Here is an 18,866-nt window from a genome sequence, read left to right on the forward strand (position 1 = left end):
GACATTTCCATTCAAGGAAGAACTTCCTAGATATCCGGACTGTTGCCTTCAGTTATGTTTGACAACCCTACCACTTTTATCCTTACAGCCTCTACCTGACTTCTCACGCATCCCTGGTCTGATCCTGCCCAGTGGGGCCTTCTCAGACTGCTTGACCATCGTGGAATTCCTGCATAGCTTCGGCAAGGTGCTGGGCTTTGACCCTGCCAAAGATGTACCCAGCCTGGGGGTCCTACAGGAGGGACTCCTGTGTCAAGGCGACAGCCTGGGTGAGGTGCAAGATCTGCTGGTGCGGCTCCTGAAGGCTGCACTCTATGATCCTGGCTTGCCTTCCTACTGTCAGGTGAGGGCCTTTCCCAGATGGGTTGGGGAGCCTGGGATCCAGGGCTTTGTCTCAGTTTTGTTTTCTCTTTTAGTTAAACATATGAAAGCCCCTCCCTAAATGAGGGCAAGTGAAGGGAGATCTGATTTCTTCTTATTTCTGTTTTCCTTATATTTTCTCTTCTGTTTTTCTTTCTGACTTCCCTCGGCTTATTTTATTTTCCTTTAGTTTTACTCCTTTTGTACCTTTTCTTTGTCTTCTCATCACATCTTAGCAACTTTCATTCTTTACCTCTTCTCACCTCATAGTTGTCTCCTAGTGTATTTTCTTATTCCAGATTCTCTCAACTTGTGTTGTTCCACTTTTTCTTGTAACTCCTATTCTGTTCTCCTCCAAACAGTCCTTAAAGATCTTGGGAGAGAAGGTGTCTGAGATCCCACTGACAAGAGACAATGTGTCTGAGATCCTGCGCTGCTTCCTCATGGCGTATGGAGTGGAGCCAGCCCTCTGTGATAGCCTGCGCACCCAGCCTTTTCAGGCCCAGCCACCCCAGCAGAAGGCTGCTGTCCTGGCCTTCCTTGTACATGAGCTCAACGGTTCCACGCTCATCATCAAGTGAGGGGCTGGGGTGGGGAAGGTTACTGTATGCCTTGGTGGGAACGAGAAGGGGAGGAGTTTAGCCATCCTGAAGTGTGTGGTGGGTGTATCCACTGCCATGCTCTGGAGATGCTGGAGCAACTTGGGACTGTATCTTCGTACCTTCCCAGGGAGAATCTAAGACTTTTATCCAACCTAGGCTGTAGGATGAAACTCCTTTTTTCTTTTCTTTTTTTTTTTAACGTGTATTTTTATTTTATTTTTTATTTATTTATTTTTTTTTAATGTTTATTTATTTTTGAGAGAGAGAGACAGAGCATGAACAGCGGAGGGTCAGAGAGAGAGGGAGACAAAGAATCGGAAGCAGGCTCCAGGCTCCGAGCTGTCAGCACAGAGCCCGACGCGGGGCTCGAACTCACAGACCGTGAGACCATGACCTGAGCCGAAGTCGGACGCTTAACCGACTGAGCCACCCAGGCGCCCCGACGTTTATTTTTATTTTTGAGAAAGCCTCCGAACGGGGAGGAGGGGAGGGGCAGAAAGAGAGGGAGGCAGAGGATCAGAGGCAGGCTCTGCGCTGACAGCAAGCTCCATGTGGGGCCCAAACTCAAAAACCATGAGATCATGACCTGAGCCAAAGGTGGAAGCTTAACTGACTGAGCCACCCAGGTGCCCTTCTAGGATGAAACTCCTGTTCAGCTACAGCCCCTTCACCCTTGAGTCTCCCTTCTTTTCTGTGTTTGTTACCACTTCTACCTCAAAATCTCATTCCCTGTTCTCCTCCAGTGAGATTGACAAGACTCTGGAGAGTATGTCCAGCTACAGGAAAAACAAGTGGATTGTTGAAGGCCGGCTCCGGAGGTAGGCACAGGACAGAGGATGGAGCCCAGAGAGGAGAGAAGGGGAAAAGGGTGAAGCATAGCCAAGACTTCCTTTTGCCTGGAACTCGATGCTGCGCATATCCTCTCCCCTGGGGCCGGGATCTTACCCCAGGGCTCAGGATGGCTTAGATTCCAGGTGTTCCTTTTGTGGCAGTCTCAAGTTCCTCACCACAGCTTCCTTTAATCTGTTTCAAGACTGAAAACTGCTCTGGCCAAGCGAACTGGGCGACCGGAGGTAGAGATGCAAGGGCCAGAGGAGGGCCTGGGGCGGAGGCGCAGTTCTCGAATCATGGAGGAGACCAGTGGCATGGAGGAAGAGGAAGAGGAAGAGACTGTGGCGACTATCCATGGCCGTAGGGGTCGAAGAGATGGAGAGGTACTAGCCACACATTGAGGACAGTGGGAGTTAGAAAACCGATTTTTTTTTCTCTTTCTTGATTCTAATAATTCCCTTTCTCTCATTGTCCATTTGTTTCTTTTTCAGGTTGATGCCACAGCATCAAGCATCCCAGAGCTAGAGCGCCAAATAGAAAAACTCAGCAAGGTATTGTGCTCCTAACCTCCCAGGAGCTGGAGATGTGGGCTGCAAGAGATTTGATCACCTTATGAGTGGGGTCCCAGATGGTATCAATTTTATAGGGAAGCTGAGAGCCATTGCCCTTTTCCCATGTATCGGACAGAGTTACTCTTTGGAAATGTGTTTTTTATTCATCTTCTTTTTCCGCTGCCTACCCAGCGTCAGCTCTTCTTTCGAAAAAAGCTGCTTCATTCATCCCAGATGCTTCGGGCAGTCTCCTTGGGTCAGGACCGCTACAGACGCCGCTATTGGGTCTTGCCCTATTTGGCTGGTATCTTTGTGGAAGGAACAGAGGAGAGCTTAGGTAGGTATTTCATGGGAGCCTGAATTGAGTCCTATCTAACCAAAGTTAACCAGTTCCCTTTCTTCTATCTAGTCTTTTTGGGCTTTTTTCATTTTATGAAAATCAGTGTAGTATAGTGGTTAAAAGAACAGGCTCTGGAGTAAGACTTCCTACCTACTTGCTCTGCCATTTACCAGCTAGCTATATGCTTCAGTTTCTTCATTTATAAAGCGGAGATAATAATAGTATGTGTACTTCATAGGGTGATTGAGAGGATTAGAATGAGTTAGTTCTTAGGATAGCGTTTTACATCTGTCTGGTTCTTAATGAATGTTAGCTTATGATTATGCTACTTCTGATGATTACTTGAGAATAGTGTTTCTTTCCCAGATACTTTGTTTATTGGCATAACAACTTGTTCCCAACTGAATCTCAAGCCGAGGAGGGGGCAGGGCAGGGGGATTAAGTCCGAGAGAAAAATAAAATGTATATCCAGTATTATTCACTCTTTCCTTCTCCTTATATATCAGTGTATGTCTTAAGCTCTTCACTTTCTCTTTACAGTTCCTGAGGATGTGATAAAGCAGGAAACTGACTCCTTAAAAGTGGCAGCCCATCCAGCCCCCAGCCCAGCCCCCTTCTCTCTGAAGAAGGAGTTAGCTGGCTCCAGCACCTCTGCCAGTACTCCTGCCCGGGCCCGAGGCCGACCTCGGAAAACTAAGCCTGGGTCTATGCAACCTAGGCACCTTAAATCCCCTGTTAGGGGTCAGGGTTCAGAACAGCCTGATGCCCAGCTTCAGCGTGAAATTCAGCCCCATCCTCAGCTTCAGGCTCATGCTCAGCCCCAACCCCAGCTTCAGCTCCATCCCCAATCCCAAAATGGGTTCCTAGAGCCAGAAGGCTCCCCCTTGTCCTTGGGTCAGAGCCAGCATGACCTCAGCCAGTCAGCTTTCCTGTCTTGGCTGAGCCAGACTCAGAGCCATGGCTCCCTACTGAGCAGCTCAGTCCTCACACCTGACAGCAGCCCTGGAAAACTGGACCCAACCCCAACACAGCCCTTGGAGGAGCCAGAGCCTGATGAGGCAGAATCCATCCCCGATTCTCAAGCTCCCTGGTTTAACTTCTCAGCCCAGATGCCTTGCAATGCTGCCCCTACACCACCCCCTGCAGTTTCTGAGGACCAGCCTACACTCTCCCCTCAGCAACCTGCCTCCTCCAAGCCAGTAAGTGGCCAGAATTAGTGGTATGCAATTGACTTCATCTTGCTACAGGCTCCACTGCTTGCGTGCGGGCTGTTGCTGAAGCCGGGGCAAGGGGTAGGGCCATTAGGTTCCTCTAAACACTAAAATACCCTCATCTCCTTACGTTTCATCTCACAGATGAGTAGACCCAGTGCTGCCAACCCCTGTTCTCCAGTGCAGCTCTCTTCTACCCCTTTACCTGGGATGGCCGCTAAGAGGCGAGCAGGAGACCCTGGGGGAACACCACAGAGTCTCACAGGGCTAGGACAGCCAAAACGGAGAGGGAGACCCCCCAGTAAGTTCTTCAAACAGATAGAGCAGCGTTATCTAACCCAGCTGACTGCCCAGCCCGTCCCCGCAGGTGAGTACCCTTGGGGTGGCATCAGATAGAGGCCATGGAATTCATAGCTAGTTCCCCACTCCCCACCCCCACACGTAAAATCTTCACAGAGATGTGCTCTGGCTGGTGGTGCATCCAAGATCCTGAGACACTGGATGCCATGCTCAAGGCCCTGCACCCCCGAGGCATCCGAGAAAAGGCACTTCACAAACACCTAAACAAGCACAGGGACTTCTTACAGGAAGTCTGCCTACGACCTTCAACTGGTAAGATACTTTGACCCAAAGCTGAAGAGCCAAGAGTAAATGTTGAGCTGCTGCTCTGGACAAGAGCCTGATTGATGGGCCTTTCCCTCTGTCTTCTGTGTTCTCAGACCCCATCTTTGAGCCCAGTCAGCTACCTGCCTTTCAAGAAGGGATTATGAGCTGGTGCCCCAAAGAGAAGACCTATGAAACAGACCTGGCTGTGCTTCAGTGGGTAGAGGAGCTGGAACAGCGGGTTATCCTGTCTGATCTGCAGATTCGGGTACACTGGGGCTGGCACCGGCTAGGAAGTTGAGGGGGAGGTGTTCATCTCTTGGACTCTGTTAGGAAAAACCTTGGGTCCTCACTTCACAAGTGACCTCTTATGATGCTTTTTTTCTATGCTTATTTACAATGAGTTTTGTTCCTCTCTCCCACCTGCAGGGCTGGACCTGTCCCAGCCCAGACTCTACTCGTGAAGACTTGTCCTACTGTGAGCATCTACCTGACTCTCAGGAGGATATCACCTGGAGAGGTCGAGGTAGGGAAGGACTGGCACCCCAGCGTAAAACTACCAACCCTCTGGACCTGGCTGTGATGCGGCTGGCTGCCCTGGAGCAGAATGTGGAGCGGCGGTATCTACGGGAGCCCCTCTGGCCAGCTCATGAGGTGGTGCTAGAGAAGGCCTTGCTCAGCACGCCCAGTAGTGCCCCCCAGTGCACCACTACAGAGATGTGAGTGATCCCTCTCGCCCATTCTCAGTCTTGGGGGAGAAGGGGTAAGTTTAATGGGTCCTGCTCCTCATCCAAAGATCGCCACCTTCTCCCCCCAGATCATATGAGATCACCCCTCGCATTCGAGCATGGCGACAGACACTTGAGCGGTGCAGGAGTGCAGCCCAGGTGTGCTTGTGCCTGGGCCAGCTGGAGAGGTCGATTGCCTGGGAGAAGTCCGTCAACAAAGTGGTAAGAAGCTGGGACAGCCAGCCGGGTGGGTGGGGTCACTAGCAGGCAGAGGCTTGAGGGCTCACCTCGCCTCTTCATATCCTGGGTCTAGACCTGTCTCGTCTGCCGGAAGGGTGACAATGATGAGTTTCTTCTGCTTTGTGATGGGTGTGACCGCGGCTGCCACATTTACTGCCATCGGCCCAAGATGGAGGCTGTCCCAGAAGGAGATTGGTTCTGTGCAGTATGTTTGGCCCAGGTAAGGCTTCTGCTTTCTCATTCCCACTTCTAAGCAGAAGTCAGAGGTTTTCTTTCTCACCCCATTTGTTACTAGTCCTACAGATAACCACTTCTTACCATGCCACAGTCTCTCCTTGGAAAGAGCTCCAGGCTGGGTGCTGGGAGACCTGGGTTCTTTCTGGTCCTTCTTTGGAAAAGTCACTTAAATTCTATAGCCTCACTTGCTTTCCTCATGATTATACTTTTTCCTTTTACCTCCTTTATTGGCTTACATGAATAGATGCACATGTGTGGAAGTATTTCGAAGCCTCAATCACACTTAGACAAGCAGGGATTGTAATGAACTGGAGGGTAAGCGAGTACTCGTCCAGCTGTTACTCATCTCACCTTTTCCCATCCTCAGCAGGTAGAGGGAGGATTCACTCAGAAGCCTGGTTTCCCAAAACGAGGCCAGAAGCGGAAAAGTAGTTATGAGCTGAACTTCCCAGAGGGGGATGGCCGCCGACGCCGGGTACTGTCAAGGGGTCGAGAAAGCCCAGCGGCGCCCCGGTACTCAGAAGAAGGGCTGTCCCCCTCCAAGCGGCGGCGACTCTCCATGCGGAACCACCACAGTGATCTCACATTTTGCGAGTGAGTTGAATGAATTCTGGGGACTTCTGGCTCTACCTTTGCCTCAGTAAAGGGCTAAGAGGGGTCAGGGTATGTGCTTCCTGTGATGCAGCCTTCTCTGTCCCTTTAATGAAATGACAGGATTATCTTGATGGAGATGGAGTCCCATGACGCAGCTTGGCCTTTCCTGGAGCCCGTGAACCCACGTTTGGTGAGCGGGTACCGGCGCATCATCAAAAACCCTATGGATTTTTCCACCATGCGGGAGCGACTGCTCCGGGGAGGGTAGGTAGACATCAGCACCTCCCCTGGCTGTGTGTCGCTGCTGTAACTCTTCCTCCCCCCACCCCCCACCCCTACTCACAGCTCTGCCTCCATCCTGCCCAGGTACACCAGCTCGGAGGAGTTCGCGGCAGACGCACTCCTGGTCTTTGACAACTGCCAGACCTTCAATGAGGATGACTCTGAAGTGGGCAAGGCTGGGCACATCATGCGCCGCTTCTTCGAGAGCCGCTGGGAGGAGTTTTATCAGGGAAAACAGGCCAATCTGTGAGGCACGGGAGGTGGGGAGTCACCTGGTGGCATCTCCCCCTGCCCTCCAAACAAAAAAATACCCTGCCATTCTTACCTGCTGATGCTGCCCTGGGTCCAGACTCGAGTCAGAGATCTAATCCTGATTTTTGACCCCACCCTTGGCAGCGCCCTACATCCTCTTATCCCTACCTACACCCCTTTCTCCCTTTCCTCCTCTTGCCCCTCAAATAAGAGGGGCAGAGATGAGGTCCTTCTGGACTGAAAGCCAAAAAAAGAAAGAAAGAAATAATTTTTCCTTTCTGTTTTATTTCCTAATTTAAAATGAGGAGGAGGAAAGAAGTCCCTGCTTCCTCTTCCCAGCTTCTTCTCCTTCCCTGTACGTGCCCCAGCATTCTGGGGCTGTTTAACAATAGCAATAGTTCTAGTGAATGTGTGAAACCGAGAAACACTCTGTACTGTGTGTGGACCCGCAGTGACGGCCAGTAAAGTGGACTTAACTCCCAAGTGTGTCGAGCCGGACACCGGGCCCTGAACATGCTGCTTCCATGTTCAGTCCCTCCCCTGCTTCTCACTTTCTCAATTTTTCCTTTTCCCTACTTTCAGATTTTCTCTCATCCAATAATGTAAAACTATCGTGTACGGGTTCCTCTCCCCCTCTCTCTTCCCCCAAATCTTTTTTCCCTTCAAAGGAAAAAGAAGTTCAGAGGTCCCTTTCTCTCTGTCCTCATCTTCCTGCCAATAGCTATCCCATTTATAATGTTGGATACTCCTCATGTGCTGAGTTTCTAGCCTTTTTTGAAACTCAGTAGCTGGGGAGAGGGCAGGGAGACACCCTGGACCCTGGGCCTTCCAGCCTCCTTCCCCACCTCTTACCCAAACCTCCCTCTTGGGAACTCCTCAGGGACAACTACTGCTGAGTTTGGGCGCACTCCCAAGATGGAGGCCAGGTAGCAATCAGCTGGCCTCAGAGAGAGGTGTGTGTGTGTGTGTGTCTGTCTGTGGGTATGTGTGGTGTGTGTGAGGGAGTGGGAGAAGGGGGGAGGGTGGGAGGATGCTGTGATTGTGCCCTGTGTTGTTTGATGGCATCCAGGTTCCCTAAGTATCTGTTTTTATTTCCACCTTCCCTAGTGTTTCAAACCATCGCATTTTTGTCCTTGGGAAACCACAGGAGCAGTTTTTCTGGGTATAAGGCTGTGTCTCCTCTCCCAGGCATTTCTGTTCCAGCCTCTTCAAACTGTGCAATCTTTCAGCAGGAACTTCCTCTCCTTTCAGTAGCTTGGAGTCTTAAGCTTCTGTAGGGAGAGGGGTAGAACTGGATCTTCTCCTAATCCCATGAGCTTCTGTGGGTTTAGTTGTGCTTTTCTTCCCTTACCTACTTCATACCCGGGGCCCCTTTCCCAGCAGCAGAGACCCCAGAGCACAAGAGAGTAGGGAAGAGGGCTCTGGGCCCACCGCTGCCCTACATGTGACTATGCCCAGGTTAAGCCCCAGCTTGTGAGAGGAAAGCTGCTAACTCCCAGCCACAGCCATGGGCCCCCACCCCCTGCTCTCCTGCTCAGCAGAGCCCCTCCCATCAGAGATTACGGGTACTTGCACTGGGGAGGCGGCTGCTGGCGGCCCAAGCAGAGAGCCCAGGTGACCAAGAAATGTTTCATTGGTGGGGGAGGGCGTGCCAGGCAAGGTGGAGCATTCCTTGTCCTTCTGGCAGCACTGGACAGCCACTGAAGGGGGTGGGGGGCAGTGTGGGGAGGTCCTGGGGCAGCCCCTTTCTTATTCCTTTATGCCCCCCACCTCCCCCATGGCCTATTTCTAAAGTCGCCTTTTCTGTCAGATAAACCTCAAAACTTTTAATTTTATGTTTTTTTGTTGGTTTTTTTTTTTTTTTTTTTTTTTTTTTTGCTTTTAAGAGGTGGATTGAAGAATATTTGAATTGACTTTATATTATGCATAAATATTTATATTTTATCTAAATAACTGCGCTGTAACAAAGTTTGTGTTAGTCAAACGTTTGGAACTGTTATAGTTGGGGGCTCTTCTTTCTCCCCATGGCAGTTTTCCCCTGGTGTAAAATGTACTAGATTAATTTCTATTGTTGGAGGCGAGGTGGACGGGGGAGTGAAATCTCCATGTTCCTGTTTTGTATTCCTCTCCCAGCTCCATCTCTTTCCCTAGGGACCAGGCACTCTTAAGGTGGGGTGGAGTCCTAGCCTCAGTTTGAAGAAGTGGGGGCTTTAAGGGGGGTGGGGTAGGGCATGATCAAAGGGGCCATTTCTCATGTTTCTTTCCCTCATCTTCACTGCCCCTTGAGCTAGGTGGATTTTTCTCTTCTTGTCAAATAAGAGTATTCGGTAGGGAAGGCAGGTAAAAAAAAAAAATAATAAAACCCACCCCCTGCCCCTTTGTTTCCCCTCCCCTCTATCAGTCTGGTAACAGGAAGAAACCACACCATCGACACCAACAAGTTTCCATGTTCCTTTTACAACAAAAGGGACTTGACTTTTTATATAACCAAATGTGGTGTTTTAGTGACTTTTTGATAATGTACAGTTTTTTGTGAATTTAAATTTATTTCTTTCTATATTTTTAGGACCAATCTCATTTTTAATAAGGTTTAAAAAAGAAAAAAAAAGGTCTAGAGAAAAAACTCCTGTTTTTGCCATGTGATGTTCCACAAGTGCAGCTGTAGAAAAGTGCTTGTCAGTTGAAATAAAAACCACATTTGATAGAGATTCAAAAGACTCTTGTGTATTTATCTTCCCTTCAGCATAGGTTCTCACACTTGCCTAAGGGAAAGACTGGGTGTTAGGGTATGACTTGTATAGGAGACAGCAGGCAGGGGAGCAATATGCCCCTAAACTTCCAAGGTGTAGCCCCAAACCTCCAAGCTTGGCCTTTGCTGTACAAGAGGCATCATTGAGAGTAGGATTTCTGCTTACGTGGATGGAACAGATTCTTCGTGCTCCTGGCCAAGGTGCTGGAGCAAAGTGGGATTCAGAGTGCCTAGTGCCCACCTTGTGAGATGCCGCCTTGGCTTCCTAAGCTGCCACTTGTGTTCCCACAGTAGCAGATACGGGCCCATCACCAACCTCCCAACTTCCCCCCCAATGGATAAAACACCAGGAGGTAGACTTTTGTGTTTTATTTCAAAACAAAAGTTGAAAGACAAAATGAAGCTCTACCAAATTGTAGGGAAGGAACATGAAAATACCAAGGGTCAAAAAGGAAGAATAAGCTAAAAGGTAGGTGGCACTGGCATAGACACGAAAAGAGTATACAACTAGAAGCTTCCGGATAAAGGAAAAAATGTACAAAATGTATTTGAGTATAAATTAAACTTCTCCTGTCCAAGATGACGAGGGCATGCTAGAAAGCACCACTCACAAAAAAATGGGATAGGGACACCATAATGGAGTGAGGACCTTTACTCAGGCTGGGAAATCTCCCCACCCTCCAGTCTGGAAGTTTTATTTTGGTGAACCCTCTAAAGATACAAGGTACAGGAACACCAGCTTCCAGCACCATAAAAATCAAATTCCCTTTTTGATACTTGTTAACCCTTCTTGGCTATACAGCAGCCACACTGGTCAACTCCCTCAATCCTCAAGTTCTGAGATGTGCACCAATGGTGGTGGTTCTGGCAGTGGCTCCCAAGCATTAATTAACATCCTAGGCAGTCATTACATGGCCTGTCCCCGCTCCTCGAGCCTATCACAATGAGATCTAACTGAAGAGTGCACACTATTCCAGGGTGATTAATGAGCTAAAAATCCCAAAGGAGACATTTCAGAAATAGAAATTATTGCATTGGATCATGAACCCTTTCTAGCCTCCAGCTCATGAAGGTAAGGACAGAGTACAGAGGTAAACCAGGTGCCTATGCCCTTGTTTAACTGTGAAATTGTGAGGTAGATGTGTAACAAGGACAAGGAAGTTCTGGTACATGGAGTGGATGTGGCAGGGAGAAAGAGCAATGGTAATGGGCAAGAGGGCACCTGTCATGACTGCAGCCGTGTGGGGAGCACCCCTGGCAAGGTCAGCAAAGATCAGAAGGGTGACACAACTCACAGGCTGGCCTTAGTGGCTGAAGGAAGACCCTCCTTACAAAAGAAAGTGGTTAACAAAAGCTGAGTAAATAGGGCTCTGCTAATGCCTGGAAGGACCTAAAATGTAGCTAAGCACCAAAACGGAGTAATTGGTTTAAAGAGGAATCGGTGTGGCCAGGCACAAGTTGAACACCTAGCCCTTACACACGAGCTTCACAACCCCCACCTTCTTCTCTGAAGCTAGTTTAACAGGGCCTGGGGACAAGTTGAGACCTGATCATTGACCCAAGTTTCTTAACTACTGGTTAAGAAACTCCGTCGCCCTTCATGAGTGCAGTTCTCCTGCTCTCCCAGAAGGTGGAGCATGTGCACAACAGAGCAGGGAGGAAATTCCACCCCCCACCTCCCACCCCTCCAAAAAAAAGAGACTAAATCATCCACGATCCCCGCAACATCCCATCCCAGCTGGGCCTCTCAAGCACCTATGTGGTGCAAACTGGCAACCCATACTTAAGGAGGACACTGAAGCAGCAAGGAATGAGCACTGCAGGCATCAAGGGGGTGAATGAACTCACCGACCAGGTTAAGAAAGGAAGAGGAATGGAGCTAGGCTGAGGTGGCCCAACCCAGGAATGGTTGGTAGAGCAGCACGTCTAGTCTTCACCCTCGACGAACGTAATGTCCTCCACCCCTGCCTATCTATTACTGACAATGGCTGTTGCCTCTTCAGAGCCACCAGGCTTCCTAGTCTGGGCAGCTCTCCAAACTCTTTGGTTTAAAACAGTCTTAAAAAATAACATCTCTCCCTATCATCATTCCCACATCTTCTGTACCCTCTACCCACACCCTCCTCCAAAAAGTCTAATCAGCCTAGGGTTTGAATATCACCCCAGAGGGTGAAAGGAACAGTAGGAACACTGATGTGAGATAGGACAGGCAGGCTCTGAGCCTAGTAAAAGGATTATATCATCAGAAGGGACTCTGATGTATTCTATTTGACCAAAAACAGAAAAGCACAAAATATTTTCAGAATGTTACAAGCATCTGTAATGAGTGGGGGTGAGATGTGACATGCAGACAGTATGATCTTGGCTCTTGTGAAGACAATTCGGAAAATACTAGGCACAGTGTTTAAAGACTTTAGCCCGGCCCGAGGCTGTGAGCTTGAAGGCCCTCCTACAAGTCCCCTGCCACTGCTGCCACTAACAGGCTATTTCATGAGAGAAAAAGCATCCCTCATTCTCCCCTTTCTCCGATCACTCACCCATGTTAGCAACTGACTGTTAGAAATGAACTAACAACTAGGGGGAAAACAGGAGCATAACCCAAACACTAAAATTCCACAGTGCCATTAACTACTACAAAAATAACTTCAGGCTCCCACCACTTCCCATGCTCCAACCTGCCCAAACCAGAAACACTCAACAGAACCCATTATGTAGATTCACATGAATCGAATACACAAAAGGTAACTTCATGATTTAAAACAAGCACAACCCTGGCCCTTTAAACATTAAAAAACAACAACAACACAGAAAATACTATCAAGAGTTCTGGGGAAAAAATTTTTTTTAAGTTAAAAAAAAAAAAGTCTGGGAGGGCGGAGGAGAGGCAACAGTTGCATGAACAACAGTTTCCATACCTGAAACGCCCCTGCTGCACTAAAGCTCCTGGGTATAGCAAGGCGCCTCCAAATTATCAATTAAATGAACAGGATTGTGGATTTCTTTTTTCCTCTTCAAGTCCACTTATAAGAAATCTATGGCATACTTGGAGACTCAGAAACAAGAGCTACTTGCCCAGTCGGCCAAACCCTTCTAGAAAGTTACTGGGTTTGGGGCTGTTTTACAAGGGATAAGCCCTTCCTGAGGTGGGACTTACTTATGAGAAAATTAATAGTGGCAATTATGTCCTTTACATTTTATACATGACCCAAGCCGTCCACCTCCCCTGCCTGCAGGGCTGTACAAAAGGGCAGTCGAGGGGCAGAGAGCACAAAGACTCACTTCTGGGACAGGGGGAGGGGTGGGGTGGGGAAGCTGGGTCCAAACTCTTTGTACAAGAACTGACACCACAGCTTCTTTTCCCTCCGCATCATCCCTTTGCTCTCCCAACAGCCAGCCTACCAAACACCCATCCATCTCTCCATTCTCTATCATTCGGCTTGGCTTTCTGTCTCATGGACTGGTGAAAAGCACCTGACCTTGCAGTGAAGGGGAGCACAACTCATGGTGCGCAAGGTAGTGGCTGGGAGAGGACAGTCACAGGATCTTACTTCGAGGGGATGCGCGAAGGCCTTCTCCTCTCTGTCTCCATGTCACAGAGTCCGGGCTCGCAAAGGAGATGGAGTTAAAGAGCAAAATATAGATTTTAAAGGATTCCAACCTTGGAAGTAATGAGATGGGATTTATTGCCCTTTTCTGTCCTAGCTCCCTGTAGTCCTTCCACAAGAAGGAAATTTATTGTTGATATTCCGGTTCCCTGGAAAAGGGATCCAAACACACACGAGGGTAGAGCAGGTTGCCCCGGACAGTTACAGAGAGCTTTGTCCTTCTCACCCTGCACAGCGCACAACACAGAGCGGTCCCCATACCTGGATCCCGCTGAACGTGTGTGTGCACGTGCCTCTCGAGGGCAGCTCTCACTGCATGCAGAGGTGTCCGAGGTCAAAGCCTGGGGAAAATTCAAGGGCCCTAGTTCCGTCCCTCTCAACTAGTTACGCTGAGTGTCAAAGGACACTGTGTAGCCAGGGTTAGGGTGGGAACTTACCAAGTCCTCTGTTACAGGAGGCAGTACAACACTGTCCACAATGAGGTTTCTCAACCTTGGCACTACCAACATTTGGAGCCAAATAATTCTTTGCTGGGGGAGCTGGGGCCGTCCTGTGCACTGTAAGATATTTTAGCAGCACCCTTGGTCTCTGGCCACTGGATGCCAAGAGCACACAGCCCCCAGCCCCAGGCAAGAGATTTCCAGAGATTTCCAAGTGGCCTCTAGGGGACAAAACCACCTTCTTGGTTTTTTCATCTAGACCAGAACTACTGGTCTAGATGAAGCAGATGATCTTCCACAGTGGGGAAAAAGCCCAAGTCGATTCAACAAGGTCACAGTTGCAAAGGCTCATCTGAGTACAGCAATGTGTGATAGGAAGACAGGACAGAGACCCCGGGCAAAAAAGAAGATCCTTCAGGAAAACAGGAAAGCTGGTATTCCTGTAAACCTGTCGCTGGAGAAGAGACACTTCCTCACACGGTGTTGATCTCAGTGATCTGAAGAATCAGTCAGAAGTCAGAAAGTCCACCCTTTTGGAGCTTTCCAGGAAAGACCTAGTCTTCGTCCAAATTTGGCTCAAGGATGGCTTCCAAAGACTGTGGGACTGTCTCTTTAACAAGCCTGCATCACATCTCTCTTTCCTGAAGGCAAAGTCTGGTCTTTCTTCCAAGGTCGTGAGGGTGCAGCAAGGCAGAGGGAGGACAAGCTGCTTCCACTGCCTGCTTAGTGTTCTACCTTGTCCCTTGCCCAGGCCTCTAAAAAGTCCACACAAAATTTCATTCAAAAAAGAAATTCACAAAATTAAAAACTGTAAAAAGGCAAAGTGGGCAGGCTCTGCTGTATGAAAAGAGAAAAAGAACAGTCTGGATGAGAGAAAGAAGGCATAAAATGTGTGAAGAAAAGACAGGATGTATGAACTAAGACTTTATAAAATGAAACTTCTGAAGTCTGTATATTCTTCTACACACACCAAAATAAGCCCATAACTAAAATCTGTGTGAGGGTCCACAGTAGGACTTCTGCATCTTTCTTTCTTTCACACCTTTTTTCTTTTTTTAAAAAAAGAAATGACAAAAATTTTTAAAGCCTCCCCAGAGAAGCCCAACACATCAAACACTGTTTTGCGTAAAGATGAGAAGAAGCTCCAGGCACTGTCTCTTTGGGATATGGAAAGAGTATATTGCAGTTGAAAACAAAATAGAAAACTTTCTTTGCAAAAAAAAGAAAAACAGTTCTTTTGATCTCCTTGGCTGAAGCACACACAAAAAGTGACGGCTCCCCCAGGCTCCATCAGGAATGGAGGAATAAGCAGAGGGCAGGGAGTGCGTAGATTTCTCTTTCCAGGGCCCCGCCAGTGAAAAACGATGACCGCATGTTAGTCGTTAGCAGGACCCCACAGATGGTCTGTATTCCTGGTTGGCCCTCTGGAGTCTGGGAGCATCAGCATTGCCGAGAATTCGTTTGCACAGGCATGCCTTAGAGAGATTGCAGTTCGGTTCCAGACCACTGCAATAAAGCAAGTATCGCAATAAAGCAAGTTCAAATGAAATTTTTGGTTTCCCAGCACATACAGAAACTATGTTTACATTATACTGTAGTCTATTAGGTGTGCAATAGCATTATGCCTAAAAAAAATAAGCATACCTAAATTTCAAAGTACTTTTTTTTTTTTTTTTCAACGTTTTTTATTTATTTTTGGGACAGAGAGAGACAGAGCATGAACGGGGGAGGGGCAGAGAGAGAGGGAGACACAGAATCGGAAACAGGCTCCAGGCTCCGAGCCATCAGCCCAGAGCCTGACGCGGGGCTCGAACTCACGGACCGCGAGATCGTGACCTGGCTGAAGTCGGACGCTTAACCGACTGCGCCACCCAGGCGCCCCTCAAAGTACTTTTATCGCTAAAAATGCTAACCATCACCTGAACTTTCAGAAAGTCATAATTACTGATCACAGATCACCATAACAAATGTATAAAAAATTTGAAATATTTTGGAATTACCAAAATGTGACACAGAGACACGAAGTGAGTAAATGCTGTTGGAAAAATGGTGCTGACAGACTTGCTCAAAGCAAGGTTGCCATAAAACTTCAATTTGTAAAAAAAAAAAAAAAGATGTAATATCTGCAAAGCTCAATAAAGTAAAACACACAAAAAAGAGGTAGGCCTGTACTCAGCACAGACGGGGAGGGGGATCCTAAAGGAGGCAGAAGCCAGAGAGGGGAGGGAGGAGGATGACAGACATGAGAACCTATGGTTCTTACCGCTGTTACTTGTTGAACTGGAAAGAGTAGACCCCATGATCTGAGGGAGCATCCACCGTCACCTGATTTTGCTGGCCGCCACTCTCCTGCACCACAGCCAAGGTAGGAGGGTCACCTTACACATGCCTTTGGTGACTTCCCACTAAAGTAGCCTAACTAGAACCCACCCAGACCCACCCCCTTCTGCACACCCGTGAGAGCACACACACACATGCGCACACAGCATCACCTCCTCAACGATTAGAGCACTCTGTCTTCTTCCCAAGACACTACTCAGTACGAGCAGCATTAACCACTGTCTGTCCAATGTGAGGAAGGGCCTCATTCAAGGACACAGACGAAGTCCTTATTTCCTACATTCACTCACATACCTACCAGCTGACTGGGAACACAGAACCAGCATCACTGTTAGAGGGAGATCTTGATCAGGTGAAAGTCTGCCTGTTTGTTGTCCTATCCTCAATCCAAAGAGACGAGAAAGCTCTTACCTCAGCTGAGACACTAGACGGCGGCACAGGCGTGTACTGGGAGATGTACGCTCCTTGCATAGCAGCAGCCGTCGGCATGTACTAGAGTGAAAACCAGCAACAGGCTCAGAGATGGGCTCTTTGGCTACATTTAAAGTCCCTGGGAAGCTTTAAAAACCACTGATGCCTATGTTCCATCCCCAGAGAGTCTAATCTAATTGTCTTTTTCAAGAGCACTTCAGGTGGTTCTAAAATGCACTGGCTTAGAGAGACATCCACCTCCATGCCTTCCTTTCCTGATCTTTCCTGCCTTCTGCTTTTGCTCATCACACAGCCTTGAAGCTCTCCTGTGCAAGCCAGAATGCAGCCGACCTACGAGAAACTTCAAGAGCTTCATGCATTCTTCTTTCTATGATTTTCGTAAGGATTTCTAAGGACATGTGTGTGAGCTCCTGGATAAACTGCTATGAAGACAGAAGCACTATTTGTTTAGTTTTCCAAGTAGGAATCAGTTAAAAGGAGTGAACTGGGGAACAGAACGGCCGTATTCTGTTTCTCTCCTCGTCTGAGTGTGCCTTCACTGATGCCGAAGTAACCGCCGCCCTCACTCACAAGTATTTATGCTGAAGAGTATGACACAGGGACCCCTTGCTCAGTATGAGTTGAAAATCAGAAATGTCCTGCTTTACCGTGCCTGTACTGCTGAGGGAGAGGTGGCCCAACTGCTGGGTAATAGGTCCCATCATGGAGGCAGGCTGGAGAGAAATGGGGTGATCCATCCCTGGTGTCAGAACTGAACCCTACAGGCAGCACCAAAGGACAGGGTTAGTGATTCACATCTATCAGGACCACTGAAGGCAGACATTTAAAATTCCTGGGAAACAACACGTGAGTAGTAACCCAGCTGTACAACAGAAACGGGAGCTCTGCTCATTGGTGTGGAGGAGTCCTTGTCTTGGAATAACAAACTCTGAGTTTGTTCTAAGCCAGAACTCACACCCACATTGTTTTTCTTTACATTGTTTTTCCCATTGTTTTTCTTTACATCAAATTGCCTCTTTGGCTTCTGCCCACTTATGAACACTCACTGAAGGCTGCATGAGGTATGACTGGTGGTGCATCCAAGATGGGTTAGGTACTTGTACAGGAGATGTCTGAGTTACTCTCTAATGCAAACAAAATAAACAGACAAACACATTAACTGCCTAGAAACCACTGTTTCTCCCAGTGATCTGATAGTTTGGTTTCAGCAAAACCCCAAAAAAGTTGGAATGCCCCCTCACAACATAGAAACATTAAGAATAAACTCTTTATAAAATATATTAGCAACTCTTACATGTCAACAAATAACCCAATTTAAAAATGGGCAAAGGATAGGAATAGATACTTCTCTAAGAAGATTCACAAATGGCCAATAAGCACATGAAAGAGGTTCAACATCATTCGTCACTAGGGAAATGCAAATCAAAACCACGATGAGATACAACTTCATACGCACTAGGATGGCTGTATTTAAAGGGAGAGGATAACAAGTGTCATATACTGCGGGCAGGAATGTAAAATGGTACAGCAGCTTTGGAAAACAGTTTGGCAACTGCTCAAAAAATTAAACACAGAGTTCCTATGTAACCCGGCAAGTTCACTTGGAGGTATATACCCAAGAGAAACTAAAACATGTGTTGACACAATAATTGTACACAAACGTTCAAAGCAGTATTATTCACAATACCCAAAAGGCAGAAACAACTCAAAGAGACATCAACTGATAAGTGAATAGCAAAATGTGGTATAGTCCCACAAAGGAATGTGACTGATTCAGTCATAAAAAAGAACCAAGTACCACTATATGCTACAACACGTTAAACCTTGAGAGCATGCTAAGTGAAAGAAGCTTGACACAAAAGACATATACTGTATGCTTCCATTTATTTTTTAAAAATTTTTTAATGTTTTATTTTTGAGAGAAAGAGACAGAGCACGAGTGGAGAGGGGCAGAGAGGGAGACACAGAAGCCGAAGCAGGCTCCAGGCTCTGAGCTGTCAACACAGAACCCGGCATGGGGCTCGGACCCATAAACTGTGAGATCATGATCCAAGCCAAAGTCGGAGGCTCAACCGACCCAGCCACCCAAGAGCCCTGTATGCTTCCAATTATATGAAGTATCCAGAGTCGACAAATCTATACCCATAGAAAGTATATTAGTGGTTGCCAGGGGGTGGGGGTGAGGGAGAATGGGCAGTGACTACTAATGGGTACAGAGTCTCTTTCTGAGGTGATAAAAATATTCTGGAATTAGACAGTGGTGATACTTGCATAACTTTGCAAAATATGCTAGAAATTACAGACTTGTCTACTTTAAGTGGGTGAATTTATTTTTATTTTTTTAAATTGTCTTAAATATGAAATTTATTGTCAAATTGGTTTCCATACAACACCCAGTGCTCATCCCAAAAGGTGCCCTCCTCGATACCCATCACCCACCCTCCCCTCCTTCCCACCCCCCATCAACCC

At 47.8% G+C, this 18,866-nt stretch overlaps 2 protein-coding genes across 11 annotated transcripts in view; one reads left to right on the plus strand and one right to left on the minus strand.

The window, feature by feature from the left end:
• Positions 1–9,539, plus strand: part of BAZ2A (bromodomain adjacent to zinc finger domain 2A) — a 34,548-nt gene extending 25,009 nt beyond the window's left edge. For 6 of the 7 annotated variants that reach the window (XM_019454799.2, XM_019454801.2, XM_019454802.2 and 3 more), the window contains 16 exons: positions 89–343; positions 723–937; positions 1,706–1,780; positions 1,996–2,176; positions 2,285–2,344; positions 2,537–2,681; positions 3,225–3,883; positions 4,040–4,262; positions 4,352–4,507; positions 4,615–4,766; positions 4,928–5,217; positions 5,316–5,448; positions 5,540–5,686; positions 6,071–6,297; positions 6,418–6,561; positions 6,664–9,539. In XM_019454799.2, the coding sequence (XP_019310344.2) occupies positions 89–343; positions 723–937; positions 1,706–1,780; positions 1,996–2,176; positions 2,285–2,344; positions 2,537–2,681; positions 3,225–3,883; positions 4,040–4,262; positions 4,352–4,507; positions 4,615–4,766; positions 4,928–5,217; positions 5,316–5,448; positions 5,540–5,686; positions 6,071–6,297; positions 6,418–6,561; positions 6,664–6,829 (3,228 nt within the window). In that variant the 3' untranslated portion in view covers positions 6,830–9,539. The remainder of the gene's footprint in view (positions 1–88; positions 344–722; positions 938–1,705; positions 1,781–1,995; positions 2,177–2,284; positions 2,345–2,536; positions 2,682–3,224; positions 3,884–4,039; positions 4,263–4,351; positions 4,508–4,614; positions 4,767–4,927; positions 5,218–5,315; positions 5,449–5,539; positions 5,687–6,070; positions 6,298–6,417; positions 6,562–6,663) is intronic. The other variant, XM_019454805.2, reaches the window with a different exon arrangement.
• A 395-nt stretch (positions 9,540–9,934) lies between these two features.
• RBMS2 (RNA binding motif single stranded interacting protein 2) overlaps positions 9,935–18,866 on the minus strand; it is a 71,710-nt gene continuing 62,778 nt past the window's right edge. For 3 of the 4 annotated variants that reach the window (XM_019454809.2, XM_019454810.2, XM_019454808.2), the window contains 5 exons: positions 17,444–17,521; positions 17,045–17,155; positions 16,377–16,457; positions 15,889–15,974; positions 9,935–15,131 (listed from right to left, as the gene is read on the minus strand). In XM_019454809.2, the coding sequence (XP_019310354.2) occupies positions 15,894–15,974; positions 16,377–16,457; positions 17,045–17,155; positions 17,444–17,521 (351 nt within the window). In that variant the 3' untranslated portion in view covers positions 9,935–15,131; positions 15,889–15,893. Of the gene's footprint in view, positions 15,132–15,484; positions 15,507–15,888; positions 15,975–16,010; positions 16,015–16,376; positions 16,458–17,044; positions 17,156–17,443; positions 17,522–18,866 lie in introns of all 4 variants that reach the window. The other variant, XM_053895454.1, reaches the window with a different exon arrangement.

Source organism: Panthera pardus, unplaced genomic scaffold (assembly GCF_024362965.1).
Source record: "Panthera pardus isolate Hobbes unplaced genomic scaffold, ASM2436296v1 HiC_scaffold_6, whole genome shotgun sequence".
Taxonomy (NCBI): Eukaryota; Metazoa; Chordata; class Mammalia; order Carnivora; family Felidae; genus Panthera; species Panthera pardus.